Genomic DNA, 19,561 nt, shown 5'->3' with positions numbered 1-19,561 from the left:
AACATCAGAGTTAGACAGAAACAAAGGAGAAAAGAAACAAAATAAATACAAAATAACCAGAAGGTATATGGTAAGATGGCAGTAGTAAGTTCCTATATATCCATAATCACTCTAAATGCAAATGAATTGAGTCCATCAATTAAAGGGTACAAAGTGCCTGGATGAATTAAAAAATAAGAGCCAACTAAATAAGAGCTGCTTGTAGGAGACTCATTTCAGTTCTAAAGACACACTTGGGCCCACAGTAAAGGAATGGAAGAAGATATTCTATGCAATGGAAGAAGAAATGAAAAAAAGTAGGATTGGCTATACTTTTGTCAAACAAAATAGAATTCCAGACAAAAATGGTAACAAGACAAAAAAAATCATTATATAACGATAAAGGAGGCAATACATCAAGAAGATATAATAGTGATAAATATATATGCACTCAACATCAGAGCACCTAAATATATTAAGCCAATACTAATAGATCTGAAGAGAGAAATAGACCAACAATACAATAATATTAGGGTACTTCAATACTCCACTATCAGCAGTGAATAAATCATCCAGACAGAAAATCAACAAGGAAACATTGGAACTGAACCAAACTTTAGACCAAATGGACTTAAACATATATAGAACAGTCCAACCAACAGTAGCAGAATACATATTCTTCTCATTGTGTGTATGGAATGTTCTCCACAATATATCATATGGCAGGACACAAAATAAATCAGCAAATTTAAGAAGACTGAAATCCTACCAACTAAATATTCCAACCACAGTGGTATGAAATTGGAAATTTACAAGAGAAAAGCTTTAAATCTACAAATATGTGAAAACTAAAAAACATACTTCTGAACAACCAAAGGGGCAAAGTAGAAATCAAAAGAAAAATAAAGTATTCCAGAACAAATAAAAATGAAATACAACATGCCAAAACCTATAGGACAAAGATAGTTTACTCTTTTATTTCAGTGTAATTAGCATACAGTGTTGTATTAATTTCAGGTGTACAATATAGTGATTCAACTATTCTATACATTACTCAGTGCTCATCCATAAGTGTACTCTGCATTCCCTTCACCTATTTTACCCAGGCCCTCCAGCCTCCTCCCCTCTGTTAACTACCAGTTTGTTCTCTATGTTTAAGAGTCAGAATTATTATTTTTTGGTCTTTTTTTTTTCTTTGTTTCTTAAATACCACATAGGAGTGAAACCATATGGTATTTGTTTTCTTCTCACTGATTTATTTCATTTAGCATTGTACATTCTAGATCCACTCATGTTGCATATGGCAAGATTTCATTTCTTTTTTGATGGCTGAGTATTCCATTGTATATAAATACCACCCCTTCTTTATCCATTCATACCTGTATCAGTGCATTCTTGAGTTGCTTCCGTATCTTAGCTATTGTAAATAATGCTGCAGTAAACATAGGGGTACATTTTTAAATTAGTGTTTTTGTATTCTTTGGGTAAATACCCAGTAGTGGAATAACTGAATCATATGGTAATCATATTTTCAATTTTCTGAGAAATCTCCATACTGTTTTTCGAATGGTTGCACAGTTTGCATTTCCATCAGCAGTGCAAAGGATGCCTTTTTTCCCCACATCCTCTCCAACACTTGTTTCTTGTGCTTTTGATTTTAGCTATTCCAATAGGTGTGAGATAATATCTCATTGTGGTTTTGATTTGCATTTCCTGATGATGAGTGATGTTGAGCACCCTTTCATGTATCTGTTGGCCATCTGTATGTCCTCTTTGGAGAAATGTCTGTTCATGTCTTCTGCCTAACCTTTACTTGCATTATTGGGGGGAGGGAGGAGAGGTTGAATTGTGTAAGTTCTTTATATATTTTGGATATTAACCCCTTTATCATATATATCATTTGCAAATATCTTCTTCCATTCAATAGGTCGTCTTTTTGAATTGTTTTTTTTGCTGTGCAAAAGTGTTTATTTTGATACAGTCCCAATAGTTTATTTTGGCTTTTGTTTCTCTTGACTTAGAAGACATATCTAGAAAAATGTTGCTATGGTTGATGTCAGAAAAGTTACAATGTGTGCTGTCTTCTAGGATTTTTATGGTTTCAGGTCTCGCATTAGGTCTTTAATCCATTTTTAGTTTATTTTTGTGTATTCAATGAGAAAGTGTTCCAGTTTTATTCTTTTCATGTAGCTTTCCAATTTTCCCCACATTTGTTGAAGAGACTTTTTCCAACTGTATATTCTTTCCTCCTTTGTCAGATTATTTGACCATGTAATTGTGGGTTTATTTATGGACTCTTTTGTGTTTCATAGATCTATTTTTGTGCCAGTACCATACTGTTTTGATTACTATACCTTTGTAGTATATCTTGAAACCTGGGATTACAGTGTCTCCAATTTTTTTTTCTGTTTCAAGACTGTATTAGCTATTTGGGGGTCTCTAGTGAGTCCATTTAAATTTTTGGATTACTTGTTTTACTTCTAGGAAAAATGCTGTTGATATTTTGATAGGGATTTCATTAAATCTGTAGATTGCTTTATAGACATTTTAATAATATTAATTTTCCCAGTCAATGGGTGTGAAATATATTTTCATTTGTTTCTGTCATCTTCAATTTCTTTAATCAATGTTTTATAGTTTTCAGAGTACAAGTTCTTCACGTCCTTGGTTAAGTTTATTCCTAGGTATTTTATTATTTTTGATGCAATTGTAAATGAGGATGTTTTACTAATTTCTCTTTCTGCTACATCATCTTTAGGATATAGAAATGCAACAGATTTCTGTATATTGATATTAGATCCCACAACTTTACTGAACTCATTTATCAGTATTGGTAGTTTTTTGGTGAAGTCTTTAGGGTTTCCTATATATGGTATCATGTCATCTGCAAATAATGAAAGTTTTATTTCTTCCTTAGCAATTCAGATGCCTTTTATTTCTTTTTCTTGTCTGATTTCTGTGTCTAGGACTTCCAGTACTATGTTGAATAAAAGTGGTGAGAGTGGACATCCTTGTCTTGTTCCTGATTGTAGAGGAAAAGGTTTCAGTTTTTCCCCATTAAGTGTGATGCTATGGGTTTTTCATATATAGCTTTTATTATGTTGAAATATGTTCCCTGCAAACTTACTTGTTGAAGATTTTTATCATGAATGGATATTTTATTTTGTTGAATACTTTTTCTGCATCTTTTGAAATGATCATATAGTTCCCACCCTCTTATTAACATGATGAATTGTGTGACTGATTTATGAATATTGAACACACCCTTGTATCACAGGAATCCCACTTGATCATGATGAATGATTTTTTTTTATGCATTATTGGATGTGATTTGCTTATATTTTGTTGAGGTTTTTTGCATTTGTGTTCATCAGAAATGCTGCCTTGTGATTCTCATTTCTGTGGTATCTTTATCTGGTTTTGGTGTCAGTGTAATGATGGCCTTATAGAATTAATTTGGAAGTTTTCCTTCCTCTTCTATTTTTAGGAGTAGTTTGAGAAGAATAGAAATTAACTCTTCCTTAAATGTTTGGTAGAATTCGTCTGTGAGGCTATGTCCTGGACCTTTGTTGGGAGTGTTTGATTACTGATTCAATTCCATTGCTGGTAATCATTCTGTTCAAATTTTCTATTTTTTCCTGATCTAGTTTTAGGAGATTATATATTAGTAAATTATTCATTTCTTCTGTTATTGTCCAATTTGTTGGCATATAGTTTTACATAATGTTCTCTTATAATCTTTTTTATAGCTGTGATGATTGTTATTTCTCCTTTTTCATTTACAGATTTTATGGGAGTCCTTTATTTTTTTATGACTCTGTATAAAAGTTTATAATTTATGTTGATCTTTGCAAAGAACCACAAATGTGGTTTTATTGATTTGTTCTAATGTGTTTTCATTTTCTATTTCATTTATTTCTTTTGCAATCTTTTTTTTTCTTTTCTCTTTGGGGGTTTTGTTTGTTCTTATTTTTCTAGCTCCTTTAGGTATAAGGTTAGATTGAGATTTTTTTATTGCTTCATGAGGTAGGTCTGTATTGCTATAATCTTCCCTCTTAGAAGAGCTTTTACTACATCCCAAAGATTTAGGACCATTGTATTTTTATTTTCATTTGTCTCCATGTATCCTTTGATTTCCTCTTTGATTTCTTGGTTGACTCATTTATTTTTCAGTAACATGTTATTTAACCTCCATATATATGTGTCCTTTCCAGATTTTTTCTTGTGGCTAATTTCTAGTTTCATACAATTTTGGTCAGATAAGAGGCGTGATATGATTTCAGGCTTTGAATTTGTTGAGATTTGTTTTTTGACCTAACATGATCTATTCTGGATAATGTTCCATGTGCATTTGAAAAGAAGGTGTATTCTGTTTTAGGGTGAGATGTTCTGAATATATCCGTTCGATCCGTATGTTCCAATGTGTCATTCAAAGCCACTGTTTCCTTGTTGATTTTGTTTGGAAGATCTATCCATTGATGTAAATAGAGTGTTAAAGCTTTCTATTATTGTATTGCTATTGATTACTTCCTTTATGTTTGTTATTAGATGTTTTATGTATTAGGGTGCATGTTGGGTGCATAAATACAATTATATCTTCTTATTGGATTGTTCTCTTTATAAATACACAGTATCCTTTTTTTGTCTTTTGTTACAGTCTTTGTTTTAAAGTCTATTTTGTCTGATGTAAATATCGTTACTCCGGCTTTTCTTTTCACTTCTATTTGCATGACAAATGTTTTTCCCTTCACTTTCAATTTCTATGTGTCTTTTGGTCTGAAGTAGGTCTTTTGTAGGCAGCATCTAGATGGGTCTTACTTTTTTGGTTTGTTTCTTTGTTTTATTTATTTCTGATAGAGACAGCATAAGCAGGGGAGGTTCAGAGAGAGAAAGAGACACAGAATCCAAAACAGGCTCCAGACTCTTGAGCTAGTTGTCAGCAGAGCCTGACGTGGGGCTTAAATCCACGAACCATGAGATCATGACCTGAACCAAAGTTGGAAACTTAAGTGACTGAGACACCCAGGCGCCCCAAGGGTCTTACTTTGTTTTTTTATCCATTCAGTCACCCTGTGTCTTTTGATTGAAGTGTTTACTCCATGTACATTCAAAGTAATTACTGATAGATATGTACATATTGCCATTTTGTTACTGGTTTTATGGTTGTTTTTGTAGTTCTCTGTTCTTCTCTTGCTCTCTTCTCTCACAGGTTGATGGCTTTCTTTAGTGATATACTTGGATTTCTTTAATTTTTGTGTATCTATTACTGGTTTTTTATTTGTGTTACCACTAGGTTTATATATAACATCTTATGCATACAGCAGTCTATATTAAGTTGATGATCACTTAAGTTTGAACCCACTGTAAAAGCACTAAATTTTTATTAGTCTCTCCCCATGTTTTATGTATATGATGTCATGCTTTATAACCTTTTATTTGTGAATCCCTGATTTTTATAGATATAATTTTCTGCTTTTTCCTTCCTGCTTTCTTACTCTTGCTTATGGTTTCTCCTTTCCACCCAGAGTTCCCTTCAACATTTCTTGTCAGACTGATATAGTGGTGAATTCCTATAACTTTTATTTGTCTGGGAAATTCTTTATCTTTCCTTCTATTATGAACGATAGCCTTGCTGGATAGGGTATTCTTGTTCACAGGTTTTTTTTGTTTTTTGTTTTTTTGTTTTCCTTTCAGAACGTGAATATATCATGCCACTCCCTTCTGGCCTGCAAAGTTTTTGTTGAAAAATCAGCTGATAGGTTTATGGGGTTTCCTTTGTATATAACTGTTTTCTCTTGCTGCTTTTAAAATTTTGTCTGGGGGCACCCTTTAATTTCTCTCTTCTGTGATCCCTATAGGAAGAAAGCTGTTCCACTTGTTGATATTGCTGAGTTCCCTTAACCTATTCTCATTTTTTTTTTCTTTTTCCTGTTCAGTTCCTTTGCTTTCCAATTCTGTCGTCCAGGTCACTGATCTATTCTTCGTTCTCTAGTCTCCTATCTATTTCTTCTAATGTATTTTTTAATTTTAGTTATTGAGTTCTTCACCTCTATTTTCTGTCTCTTTCTTGAGGGTCTCACTGAGATCCTCTACTTTTAAGTACAGAGAGTATTTTTATGACCATTGGGTTCTTTATCAGGCATATTGCTTACCTCTGTTTTGTGTAACTCTTTTGCTGTTATTTTGTTCTATTCTTTCATTTGAGATACATTCTTTTGTCTCATTTTGCCGGTCTGTTTCTATGTGTTAAAAAAGTCAACTACATCTCCTGGTCTTGAAAGTAGTGGCCTTATAAAGAAGAGGTCCTGTACTGACCTACAGTGCCATGTCTCCTGTTCACCAGAAACTGGCACTTCAGGAATATCTCCTCTCTGTGTTTTATGTGACCTATTGTGGCTAAGCTGCTTTTGCCTTCAGTCCAGTCATTTGCTATGGCTCTCTTTGCCTGTTGTGAGCAGGTTTAGGCCCTGTTTCTTAGTGGGCCAGTCTGGGACCACCTTGGGCTTGAGTGGATCAGACCAGGCATTTGCCACAGCTGTAGTCATACCAAACTGCAGAGTGCACTCCCTCTTTTCTCCCCTGGTAGGCTTTTGTTGATGGGAAGGACCTGCAATTAGACCAGATATGTCCCCAGCCCCCTGCTGGGGTTGCAGTTGAACTGGTATGTGTAGTTATCTTCCCCTCTCTCCAGGGCATGAGTCACTTTGGAGTGGTGCTGGCCACTGTAGGGGCTACTTGCACAATTCCACCTTTGTGGCACTGCTTTGAATAGACTCCTGCCACAGGTGGGTTGGATGGGACAAGATTGCAGGAGAGCATAGGGGCAAGGTGAGTTAGCAAGCTGGGTGGAGACTATTCACAGTGATTTTTACAGGTGTCCATGGCTCTAGACTGGGGGACAGGAAAGGAAATGGCACCCACCAGCTCTTTTGTTCTTGGGGAAATCTCCTAAAGGTCTCTGCCCCTCCAGCATGTTTTGAGATTAGCAAATAAATACATCTTCTTTCTGTATAGCCAAGGTGTGTTTCAAACTGCTGTTTCTATGCTGTATCCAAGCAGTATTATTTGTTGTGCTGTCTCTTTAAGGGTAGGAACTCAGTTTCCTATCCCCCTCTGGTTCTCTCAGAGCTGAGCTGCTAATTTCTAAAAGTTCCAAATATTCATACCCACTGACTGAAAGCCAGAGGTGTTTAACTTAAGTTTTTACAAAGCCAAATGTTAATGGGAATTCACCTTCCCAAAGCTGGTCCCCCATGCCTGGGGTACTTCCCGTGGGGCCTGCTCTTCTCCCTATCCTTCCTTGTGGTGCCCTTTCCTCCCACAGTCTCATGAGCAAGTTTGGTTACCAATTGTGTCTTTAACCTTCCTACCATTTTTTATGTGGCCTCTTTATGATTAGCTGTAGAGAGTCTGTTCTTCCCATCTTTGGGTCATTTTCTCAGTTATTTATACTGATGTGAGTGTTATCTAGGTGTATCCATGGGACAAGGTGAGCTTAGGATCGTTTTACTCTGCTATTTTCCCCAGAAGTAACAATGACAGTTTTTTAAGGTAAAATTTATAGCAATAAATGCATATATGAAGAAATCAAAAAGATTTCAAATAACCTAACTTTATACCTCAAGAAACTAGGAAAAAAGACAATCTATGCCCAAAGTTACCAGAAGGAAGGAAATAATAAAGATCAGAACAGAAATAAGTGAAAGAGACCAGAAAACCAATAGACAAGATCAACAAAACTAAGACCTGATTTGTTGAAAAAGTAAACATAATTTACAAATCTTAAGTTGGACTAAGAAAAAAGACTCAAATAAAATTAGAAATGAAAAAGGAGATAATACAACAGGTATTGAAATACATAGGATAATAAGAGACTAATGAATAATTACATGATGACAAATTAGGTAATCTAGGAGAAATGGATATATTTCTAAAAATACAACCTACCAAGAGTGAATCAAGAAGGAATAGAAAATCTGAACAGACCACTAACAAGTAAAGAGAATAAGTCTATAATAAATATCCCACCACAGCAAACCATGGGACCATATGGCTTCACGAATGAATTCTATTAAACATTTAAAGAAGAATTAATACCAATCCTTCTCAAACAACTATTCCAAAAAATAGGAGAGAACACTTCCAAACTCATTCTGTGAGACCAACATTTCCCTGATACCAAAACCAAATAAGGATATTATAAGAAAACTATAAATCAATATACTGGATGAATATAAATGCAAATATTCTCCACAAAATATTAGCAAACTAATCATTTTAATGTGTTCTTGACTTCAAACACCATCACCACATGGGATTTATCTTTGGGATTCAGGTTGGTTGAAAATGTGCAAGTCAACTGTAATCCACTAATAGAATGAGAGATAAAAATCATATGATTATCTCAATAGCATCAGAAAAAGCAGTGTTTAAAATACATTATCTTTTCATTATGAAACCTCTCAACAGATTGGGTATAGAAGGAGCATCCCTCAACATAATAAAAGCCATATGTGATAAACCCACAGCTAATATTATACTCAATGGAGAACAATTGAAAGCTTTTCTTTAAGATCAAGAAGACAAGAATGCCCACTCTCCCTACTCATAGTCAATATAGTACTGGAAATTTTAGCTAGTGTAATTAGGCAAGCAAAGAAAAGGCATCCAGATCAGACAAAAAGTAAAATTGTCAGTATTTGCAGATGACATGATTTTGCATATAGGAAATTTCAAAGACTCAACCAAAAACAAACAAAAACCTGTCAGCATTAATCAACAATTTCAGTAAAGTTGTAGGATATGCAAACAACTGAAATCATTTGCATTTCTATACACTAATAATGAAACATCTGATAGAAAATTCATTTATAATAGCGTCAAAATCAATAACTAGGAATAAATTTAACCAAAAAGTGAAAGATCTGTACAATGAAAACTACTAGATTTTGCTGAATGAAGTTGAAGAAGACACAAACAAATGGAAAGACATCCTGTGTTCATGGATTGGAAGAATTAATGTTGAGGAAATGTCCATACTAGCCAAAGCCATCTGTAGATTCAGTGCAATCCCTATTAAAATACCACTGGTATTCTTCACAGAAACAGGAAAAAAAATTGTATGAAACCACAAAGGGCCCCAAATAGCCAAAGCAATCCTGATAAAAAGAACAAAGTTGGAGATCCCACACTTCTTGATTTCAAACAATATTATAAAGCTGTGGTAACAAAAACAGTATATTACTAGCATAAAATTAAACACATAGACCAATGGAATGGAATAGAAAGCCCAAAATTGGACTCCCACAGGTATACTCAACATGGGAACCAAGAATGCCCAGTGGGGAAAGAATAGTCTCCTCAACAAATGGTGTTGGAAAAACTGGATAAACAAATGCAGTAAAATTAAATTTGACCCCTGTCTTACACCACTGACAAAAATTAACTTGTAATAGATCAAAGACTTAAACAGGACTCAGTGCCATGCAGGAGAAGAGCCATAAAATCAAGACAAAATAAGTTCTCCAATGTAAGCAGAGTTGCAGGAGCTACTAAGGAAGCAATAGCTAACTACAATTATGAGAATTCCTCCAGAGTTCACGTTGAGCTTACCCTTGAAAAATAGAATTTTAGCAGAGTATGAACAAAAACACTAAGTATATGACATGACCCATCAAACTAGAAATCCAGTGCAGCTACAGTAGAGGATTGTTTGGGAAACATGTCTAGGCTTGAGGTATGTTTGGATACAAAGCTTGGAAGATCGTTGAATGGCACAGTGAAAAGTTTGGGATTTAGTCTGTAGCCAATGAGAACTTTCAGAAACATGTGAAATAGGGAAAGGACTAATTATGGGCTTTAACTAATACTGACAGCAGTGAGAGGAGGGAGGAGGTGAAAGTCTGAGTCAGAGAAGCCAATTAGAACATTAGATTCTAAACTCTAGTAGGAAGAATGGACACTTGGAGGTTACTGGTTGTGAAAACTGAGCTAGATGAGAGCCGGTTTTTATGCAAGACAAATCTGGAAGGAGGGAGAACATGAAAGCAGTAATAGATTTAAGGATGAGATTGAAGTTTAAGATTGAATTCAAAGTTCGGAGAGTGCTGCTTCTACAGCATAATAGGAGACAATTCCCTGTTAAGAGGGTAACAGGGAATTAAGAATCCTTCTCAGAGATAGTAATGAAGTCAAAAGTAGATGGATTTACCCCAGGTAGGAGGAAAGTCAAGAGAAAGATGAAACCAAGGGAAAAACTAAGGGGAATGCCTAGATCTATTGGTGGGCGAAAAGCCAGTAGCATAGGCACGGAGTATGAATATGACCAAAGAAAGGTGACATCCTGGAGGTGGCAGTGTCAGTGTCACAGAGATGAGATGAATAGATTCTTCAGGACTTTGGAACCATGTTATACATTAGAATTGCCTCTTAGTTATATGTCAAACAAGTCACTTGACCTCTTAGTGCTTCCGTTTCTTCACCTGTAAAATAAAGGTAGGTAATATGCCTATATAATAGGGCTTTTGTGAAAATCAAATATGTGAAGTAATTAGAACAGTGGCTGTTACATAGAAATGGTATATAAATTTCATTATTTTATTGTTACCTTCTAACAGTCTAAAAGCAAAAACAAACCATACAGCCGTCCATTTAATCAAGTACTTTTTTGCAATTCACAGTGCCCAATTGTATTTTTTAATTTTCAATTATGCCATCTTGTTGTTTTGCATCAGGGACTGCCTTTTTCTTCTTTTGGTTTTGATTTGTTTTTGACATTTTGTTTTTGCAAAGTTGCCAAAAGAATACAGAGTTCCCATATGCTCTTCACCTTGTTTTCACCTAATGTTAACATCTTATATATTTATTGAAACCAGAAAATTAACATATCAACAGCACTAATAACTAATCACAAACCTTATTTAATATTACCAGTTTTTCCGTGGTCTTTTTCTTGTCCATGACCCATTCAAGATCCATCCAAGATCCAGCACTGGATGTTGATGTTGTGTCTCCTTAGTTTCTTCCAATCTATGACAGTTCTTTGTTTTTCATGATCTTGATACATTTGAAGAGTACTGGTTTAGAATTCAGTAGAAGGTCCTTCAGTTTGGGTTTATTTGATGTTTTCTTATGATCAGCTTGAGGTTATGCCTTTTTTGGCAAGACCACCACAGAAATGATGTGCTCACTTTAGTATATCTATCATATATGGGTATCTGATGTCAATGTGTCTTATTACTGGTAATATTTACTTGGTGAAGGTAACAGCTACCAGGTTTTTCCACTGTAAAGATAATTTTTCCCTTTGTAATTACTATCATGAAAGGAAATATAAATGTATTTTTTCACTATAATTCCCCCTATTACTTTTAGCATTCTTTGGTGGTTCTTGCCTGCAACAATTACTACTGTGATATTTTTTACCAATGGTGATTTTCTATTTTTATCATTCCTTTCATATTTATTTTATACATTTATTTTCTAATTTACTAATTAAAATTCTACCATAAGGAGGAGCAATCCCTTCTCTCTCGCTTATTCAGTTATTTATATCAGTATGGACTTAGTCTTCGGATTGTAACTCAACCCTATCATCTATTTTGTTGTACATATTGTCCTAGCTTTGGGCACTGGTAGCTTCTTCAAGCTTGTCCTGTGTCCTACTGATATGTTCCTCATTCTATTTCAAGGTCTTCATAACTTTCTGACATCATGAGATATTCCAGACTCCCCTTGTATTTTCCCTGCCATAGCTCAGGAAGCAAACATTTCTTCAAGGAGCTTTATTCCACTTATTAGAAAATGGTATTTAGAAAACAAGATCTGGATCCTAGGTCTGATCGTTTCTCCTAGGATGTCATTCCTTTCAGGACCAGCGAGTGCCTGTTTCTCCAGTGTCCTGGCCATCTTTCTGGTAGAGATGTTTCCTGTAGCTTCAATATTGGGAAAAATATGGGTGAAGACAAGGACACATTCAGATTATTACCCTTTTGAATATAGTAATAGCAAACCAATACCCTTTGTTCTTTTTTGTTTTTTATTCTCTAGTTCTTCAGTTTGGATTCACAACTATCTTTGTGGCAGCTTTCCCCCTAGCACCACTTCTGGCCTTACTGAATAACATAATTGAAATCCGACTTGATGCTTACAAATTTGTCACACAGTGGAGACGACCTTTAGCTTCAAGAGCCAAAGACATAGGTAAGTTGGATTTGAATTTTTTTAAGATATTAACCATCTAGATAAAATCAGACAGCAACTTTAGATTTTTACTTCTGATTTCCATGTAAGATGACTTAATTCTGGCAAAAGAATAATTCCATTAGCTTTAAATAATATTAGACAAGTAGTTGCCTTTTTGGAAATTTATTATTTCTGATACTAGAGAATCTGTGCTTAAATAGATTCTCAGTTTGGTTATTTCTATCTTAAGATCTTGAAATCTAAGGGGCGCCTGGGTGGCTTAGTCGGTTAAGCATCTGACTTTCGCTTAGGTCATGATCTCGCGGTTCGTGGGTTCGAGCCCCTCGTCGGGCTCTGTGCTAACTGCCAGCTGAGAGCCTGGAGCCTATTTCAGTCTGTGACTCCCTCTCTCTCTGACCCTCCCCTGCTCATGCAGTCTCTGTCTCTCTCTCCTAGAAATAAATAAAACATTAAAAAAAAAAAGATCTTGAAATCTAAAATATTGTCTTATTATCACTTATAACCTTTTTAAAGTAATCTTCCATTTGCTTTACTTTGTTTTACCCTTCCCCAAATGTTTGCCTGAGTCACAGAAAACATGATACAGGTTTTCTAAAGACAGAGATGGCCTTTGGTTTTTGATGAGAGAAGCTGAGTTGAATCAGATGCAGCCTCTTGAGAACTGCCTGGGGCCAGAGACCATCTTTTATTCATTTCTGTATCCAGTGCTTAGTACAGAGGCAGCAGGCGCCCAGTCAATGTGTATAGAAGAGACTTGAATGTGGATGTACTTGTCTCACAGTGTTCTTTAACTTACATATGAAACAAACACACATTTAGTGAGCACCTACCCTGGGTCAGCGCAACAGGGCCTGGGTCCACACAGATGTCAGTATGCTTCAGGAGCTCCCAGGCTGGAAGTGGCTGGACAGTATTAGTGCCAGTCTTACTGGATAGCATATCGGTGACTTATCATTGACCAGAACTCTCTGACTTAAGTCTGATCCTGACTGAGTTGTTAAGTGATGAACATAAGTACTTCTACAGGAACTCCTTCCGTGCCAAGATATTTGCAAGTACAAATTCTTACTGTTGGTTACATGTGTCAGTATTTGGGAAGATGTAAGGATCTGTGGAAAGGACTATTGAAACTAGTTACCCCAGTTGTTTTTGTATTAATTATTCTCTGCTGTTGTGTCTGGAACTAATATAACACTTCTCTTTGTTAGGAATTTGGTATGGAATTCTTGAAGGCATTGGAATTCTCTCTGTTATTACAAATGCATTTGTCATAGCAATAACATCTGACTTTATCCCTCGCTTGGTGTATGCTTATAAGTATGGACCTTGTGCAGGTCAAGGAGAAGCTGGACAAAAGTAAGTTTGTCATAAAACTAATCCCCATTTCCTATGCACTGTTTGATGCTGGTTCACTCAGAAACTTCTACATTGAAGTGACCCAGGATTAGAATGGTTGGGGGGAGGGGATGAAATTATGATGACACTTTCAGCCAAAGAAAACACATCCTGAAGAGATGGGGTCTATATAAGTCAGACAAATTTTAGGTGGAACCTAATGTGAGAGCAGCAATTAATCATTTCCCCTACCCATGACCCCTGCCCACTATGAATTCAGAAATGTGTGGTATGCTAATGTTCATAGAAAAAAATTAGCACATGATATTGTATAGTTATGCTATTTTTATTTTAAGAGGACAGTTATAATCTGATTTCTCTCATATCATTGTATGGAGATTCTGCAAATTCTACATGGGAGATATGCAACCACAGATAAGTACCCCATAGATACTCAGTAAATATTTGTAGAATATGTAATCCTTCCTGACTACCAACCTAACTAATGTATATATTACCCCAGGCAAATTCAGTTCTGTGGCATCACCTAAGTGATTCCCAACAGTCAGGGATTTCTGGGTATTTCTGGTCAGCTAAAGCCCAGGCAAAATTATAGCATGCCCCTAGATTTCATTTCTATACCCTTGGAATATAAGAAATTTAACATACTTTAATGGGAGAAAAATACTTGTTTGGCTAGAGTAAAAATAATCCAATTCTAACTATAGGATTTAGATGTCCTTAGGTCAGAGTGGGATATGTTTGGGAGTCTCTTCAGTGCCCCAGAAATCATCCCACATGGGCTATGATTACTCACATAGGCACCCCTGACTCTGGGTTTACTAGTCAGAACTAAACTAATCCTGTATAGCCACTGTGGTTCAATTAGTCCCAAGGAGTAAAGTGCCACCAAGTAACATCAGCCAAATTCATGCACCCCTGGTCTAGGTCCAATTTCGTTATTAATCCTACATCAGTACTCTAAGGCATGGACGGCTGAATGTGATAAAGCTTATAATCCAGCTATCTGACGAGGCTTCTATAAAGTTCTTTACTATAATAGCCATGTGGCTATTAGACACTAATTATCTAGCAACTTTAAGTGAATATACCATCCCATTTTAAGATATTTAAAGACTTATGTTGTACTACTCACATATTCTTTCTAATTGTAACTATGCCAACATTCTCTGCTTGACTGAGCCTAGAAAAGCTTTCCTTTGTTTAAACCACTTTCCCATCTGTTTTGCATTGTATTCTCAAAACAACCCTAGGAGTGGGACATGCATTATTACCCTCACTTTGAAGAGCTGAAAGAGATTGAGTGGTTAAATCAAGAATCTTAAGGCAGAGTAACTATTAGAACCCACATGAAGGCAAAGCCTAGACTTATACAGTGCTCTCCATCCTGAACCAAACAGCCCTCAGAGCCATTGCCAATAAACAGTCAAACAGCTCATCTAACAGGATAGAACTCCCAGGGGGTTAAGTCCCAATAGTTATTTAATTTCTTTCCCACCCCCAAATAGAATGAAACCTGTCTTGGCTTGGGGGAAATGCAAAAATAAAGTGGGAACGTTTATGCACAGTTGATAGTGAATCAAAGCTTTAGAATGTCGACAGCTTATTAGATTTAAGACAACATTCATGGAGTTTAAAATTTATCTAATAGCCTCCTTGGTTCAGTTTTATTGCGTTCCCTAAGCTATTTTTTATATATAACCTTTCTCTTTCACTTAAGAGCCATCTGCCACTTTCAATATTTATAGATCTACCTTCTTTCTTCTAACCCATTGGTCATTTTTTTTGTTTTCAAATAGTTGAATATGTATACGTTTCTTCATGAATCTTATTTTCTGCCCCACCAACTCCTCTATTATCCTTTTTAAGTTTTTTTTTTCCAATTTAGAAATGCTTTAGAATTTAACTTATAGGGGAGAAGCATTGTCAAAATTTAGAATGTTACAGGCTTTTGAGGTGGGGTGTCCGATTTCTTATTATGATTTACTGCACCTGTAGAAATACCATCTTTCAGTTGAAGCTGATTCTAAATCAAAAGTACTCCAACCAAACCAACTTCCTTTCTCCAAATTCTCACCATTTTTTCAGCTTTCCCTGGCTTCTCCAAGGATAATTTCATGCAGATGTCTAGAGTCACTCAGTTCACATGCCCCTTGTCCCTATGGCAGGCTGTCTCAACTGTTCCTGGCTGTGCCCTTCAACCTCAGTCTCCCTAATATCATGAGTGTTCAGGGAATGCATCTTCAGTGGCATAGAGGGGAAGACATTTTCCTTTTCCAGCTAGATCTGAACATGAAAAGAATACCGCGATTTGAGACAATGTTCTCCACACAGTGATACACAAGAATGTTTCAAGTATTTCATCTCTCCTCTCAAGAAATTCCTTCCAACTGCAGCCTACCTAGGTGGATTCCTGGACCAATGTCCATGCTCAGATTGTTTATGGTTCGCAAAATGAAGTCACTTCCTCTTTCAGGAGATCTTCATATGAGCCTTTTAGAAAAGTGCTTAGAGCACTAAAATCTCCACATATGCATCAGGAGACAGAAATTACGAAGCAGAATTGAAAGTGTATATTATAAAATTGCTCTGTCAATCAGAGTTAAATTTCAATCAAGAAACTAAAATTATTTTTCAGACAGCACAAATAATCATTTTGGGCTCCCCTGCCCATTCACTGAATGTAGTAAACTAATTACTTTGTTATCAGGCTAGACTTGTAGAACATTCTCTAAGATATATGCAAGCCTTAGGACTATTGTGAGGTATAGATCTGATTTAGTGATCTAAACTAAAGCTGAGCTTCATGTAGAAATAGTGGTATCATAAGGAGTTAGAGACTTGATCAAGGACACAATTCTCCAATTGTCACAGAATGAATCACAAATACATGGTTTAGTTAAGATATTTTTGCAAATTATAAGCCAATAAAGCAATATCATAACCAATTGCAAAGTTATATTTAAAAACATAAAGCCTACTTACAGAGATTGAATCTTCCTTTTTCATGATGTCTGGCATTTTTATTGCAGTAAGTCAGAAGTCCAGTTTCTTCTGTCATCATCTCATTAGCCTAAGTATCTATAGATAAATTAATGTATAAATTTGTTATTTATCTATAAGGCACATTTGACTTTAAATGCATAAACCAGATCTTATTTCTCCTAGCTTTTTCATCATTTGAGTCCTATCCCCATGCCATTTGGGTCACCATATGTAAAATCTCAAAGGCAAATGAATAGCAAAACTCAAAGACTCTTCACAGTAAGTTTGGTCAGGAATCTACAAACTCAAAAGTCAATTTCTGGTTCTGTTCTTTCCCGTAAAATTGATGATTAATGATTACTACTAGTTCATCTTTTTCCTTGTAGTAAAGGATTGAAGCACTTAGTCATGAATGGCTGTACAACCAGAATTCTCACATTTAAATGAATGTGGTCTTTGTGGAAGAGGTATGCATCCTAATTCAAACAATGTTACCCTTATGTAAGATGTTTTCTGAATCTCCTTTCTAAGAAGTCCCTTCAGAGGCCATCTACCAAACCCTTAAGAAAATTAGCTTCATTATTTTTTATTCATAGAAACCCTTTGTTTGTCTGATACTTTCCTCTCTGTATCTCTTAATTCCGCCTGACCATCAGCGTAGCTTCATCGTTCCTCTAACGATGTGTATATATATATACACATGGACTGTGTCCATGTGTGATGATTTATACACAGGAGCACAGACCCACTAAAAGCATATTTTCAACTTGGATTTATGACTGGCAATACATGATGCTTAATAAATAGTTCAAAGATATATCCTCTTTTTTAATATATATTTTTATTTATTTCTAGGAGAGAGAGAGGCAGCGTGAGCAGGGGAGGGTCAGAGAGAGAGAGGGAGATACAGACTCCGAAATAGGGTCCAGGCTCTGAGCTGGCAGTCAGCACAGAGCCCGACGCGGGGCTCGAACCCACAAACCGCGAGATCATGACCTAAGCAAAAGTCAGACGCTTAACCGACTAAGCCACCCAGGCGCCCCAAGATATATCCTCTTTAATTTGAAGGCAGGGTGTTGTCCATGAGACCGGCATTTTACTTAAATTTAGATTTTTCTCAATTGAGTTTTTGGACAGAGCAGCCATCAAGTTGCAGCTTTAATCTTAATAAAGCCGCAGGGCTGCTTTGGGAGATAAGAAAGAGTACAGGACGGGTCGTGAATATTTCACTTCAGTGTTGGGTCTGTTTTCTGCCAGTTTCCAGAACAACTTTTTTTTCTCACTGCTTGGGTCCTGAGAAGACTCTGCTATATTCTATAGCTCACAAAAACTGACTCCCTCTCTGTGACAGCTAATAATCAAGGCACTAATTTGCTTTCATGTCATGTTCTAGGCAGTTCAAAGAGGAGAGAGACATTATTCCAAATTCTCCTTCTGAGGAGTGGTAGGGGAGACCTCCTGCCAGTTGGATTAAGGCATGTTACACACCCACTGACCATTTGTTTCATCCATGAGTGACTTGACAAATGGGTCTTTCTGCTTGATTCATTTTTTTTAAGGCCATGATAAAACCCCAGTGATTTGTCTTGAGCAAGACAACATACAGAACTCATGTGCTCTCAGTACTATGTTTATATCATTGTTTTTGGTTTGGTGTTCAGAAGCTTGGAGAAATCTTGCCAGACAAGTTAATGAAGAGAATTTGAAAGCTATGATTTATTCATTAAATTCATAATTATTTGTAGACCTCCTGCAAGCTAAAAAAAAATTCATAATAGCCACTCACATTTAATTAAGATCTTGCTATAAGTTAAGCACTCGGTCACTTGCTTTACATGTATCATTTCATTTAAGCGCCACAATGACCCTACTAGGTAGGCACTGTGGTTGCCTAAAGAAGTTACATAGCTTGCTGAATTTACATGACTAGAAACCAGAAGAGCTACCATTTGACCCTCTAACCCAAGTTTTTAGTATTATACTGACTCCCAGTTAAGAATGGAAGCTGTGTCCTCAAGAAGCTTATTATCCCTGGGGTATATAGGCAGTAGTCTCATTTCTGGTCTTAAGATCTTGGTAGAATCTCTGATCCTTTAGTTTTCCTCCAATGATATCAGTTGAATTTGGTATTTACTGGATTCCCACACTGCATAAGACTGTCCTAGGATACAAAAATACCTAGGATACCTGTTCTGCTCCAAAAACAACTACACTGTAAAGAAGAAGACATACATATATGCAGCCAACTCTAGCACAAGCTATATGGTAATGGTGAAGTACAGCACCATAAAGAGTAGAGAATGATCTTTTCAGGGTTGAGGGGGATTAGGACATCTTTCCAGAAGGGGTGCCATTTCAGTTGATCATTGGAAAATGAGCACTATTTCTACTTATAAAGAAGTGAATAGAAAAGATAACCTGAACAGAGGCATGACAGCGAATATAGTCTATCATAACTGTAGCAAGGGATGGGAGTTGGGAGGGAGTCATAGTCTTACCAGTCACATTCAGAACATTATGAGAGAATTTATATATTCATTAATAAAGCAATGTGTTTGTGTGTGCATGTGTGTTTAGACCATCAAGGAAAGCAGCAGTGGCTTGCCAATAATTTATACTGATTATGCAATACTGTCTTTCACCTATTTCGCTGAAGTATTGACTGGTGCACTGATGTTCTGTATGATGATTCTGAACAAAAAGAACTAGAATAAAAGAACGACTTATTCCTGATTTCACATACCCAGGGTTTTTCAGTGTATCCTAACTTGAGTGCTTGTGACAAGGCAGAGCCAGTTAAAAGCACTTACAAGTGCAAGAGTTTCTAGGAAGTAGAGCCTTTTGTGAATTGGATGCAGAAGTGATCAGAGATCTAATTATAGCATTTGTTTTCTCTTTCAGGTGCATGGTTGGCTATGTGAATGCCAGCTTATCTGTGTTTCGAATTTCTGACTTTGAGAACCGATCTGAGCCTGAGTCTGATGGCAGTGAGTTCTCAGGGACTCCTCTCAAGTACTGCAGGTGAGCATGGCACTCA

General features: G+C 36.2%; 1 protein-coding gene across 2 annotated transcripts in view; it reads left to right on the top strand.

Moving 5' to 3' along the window:
- The window catches only part of ANO4 (anoctamin 4), a 342,675-nt gene that overhangs the window by 306,437 nt on the left and 16,677 nt on the right, over window positions 1-19,561 (top strand). For both annotated transcript variants that reach the window (XM_077772254.1, XM_077772253.1), the window contains 3 exons: window positions 12,028-12,180; window positions 13,392-13,539; window positions 19,426-19,545. In XM_077772254.1, coding sequence (XP_077628380.1) covers window positions 12,028-12,180; window positions 13,392-13,539; window positions 19,426-19,545 — 421 coding nt within the window. The remainder of the gene's footprint in view (window positions 1-12,027; window positions 12,181-13,391; window positions 13,540-19,425; window positions 19,546-19,561) is intronic.

The sequence above is a fragment of the Crocuta crocuta genome, unplaced genomic scaffold (genome assembly GCF_008692635.1).
Source record: "Crocuta crocuta isolate KB4526 unplaced genomic scaffold, BGI_CrCroc_1.0 scaffold216, whole genome shotgun sequence".
In the NCBI taxonomy this organism is placed as follows: domain Eukaryota; kingdom Metazoa; phylum Chordata; class Mammalia; order Carnivora; family Hyaenidae; genus Crocuta; species Crocuta crocuta.
The sequence above is the reverse complement of the archived record's forward strand: the minus strand, read 5'-3'. Positions and strand labels throughout refer to the sequence as shown.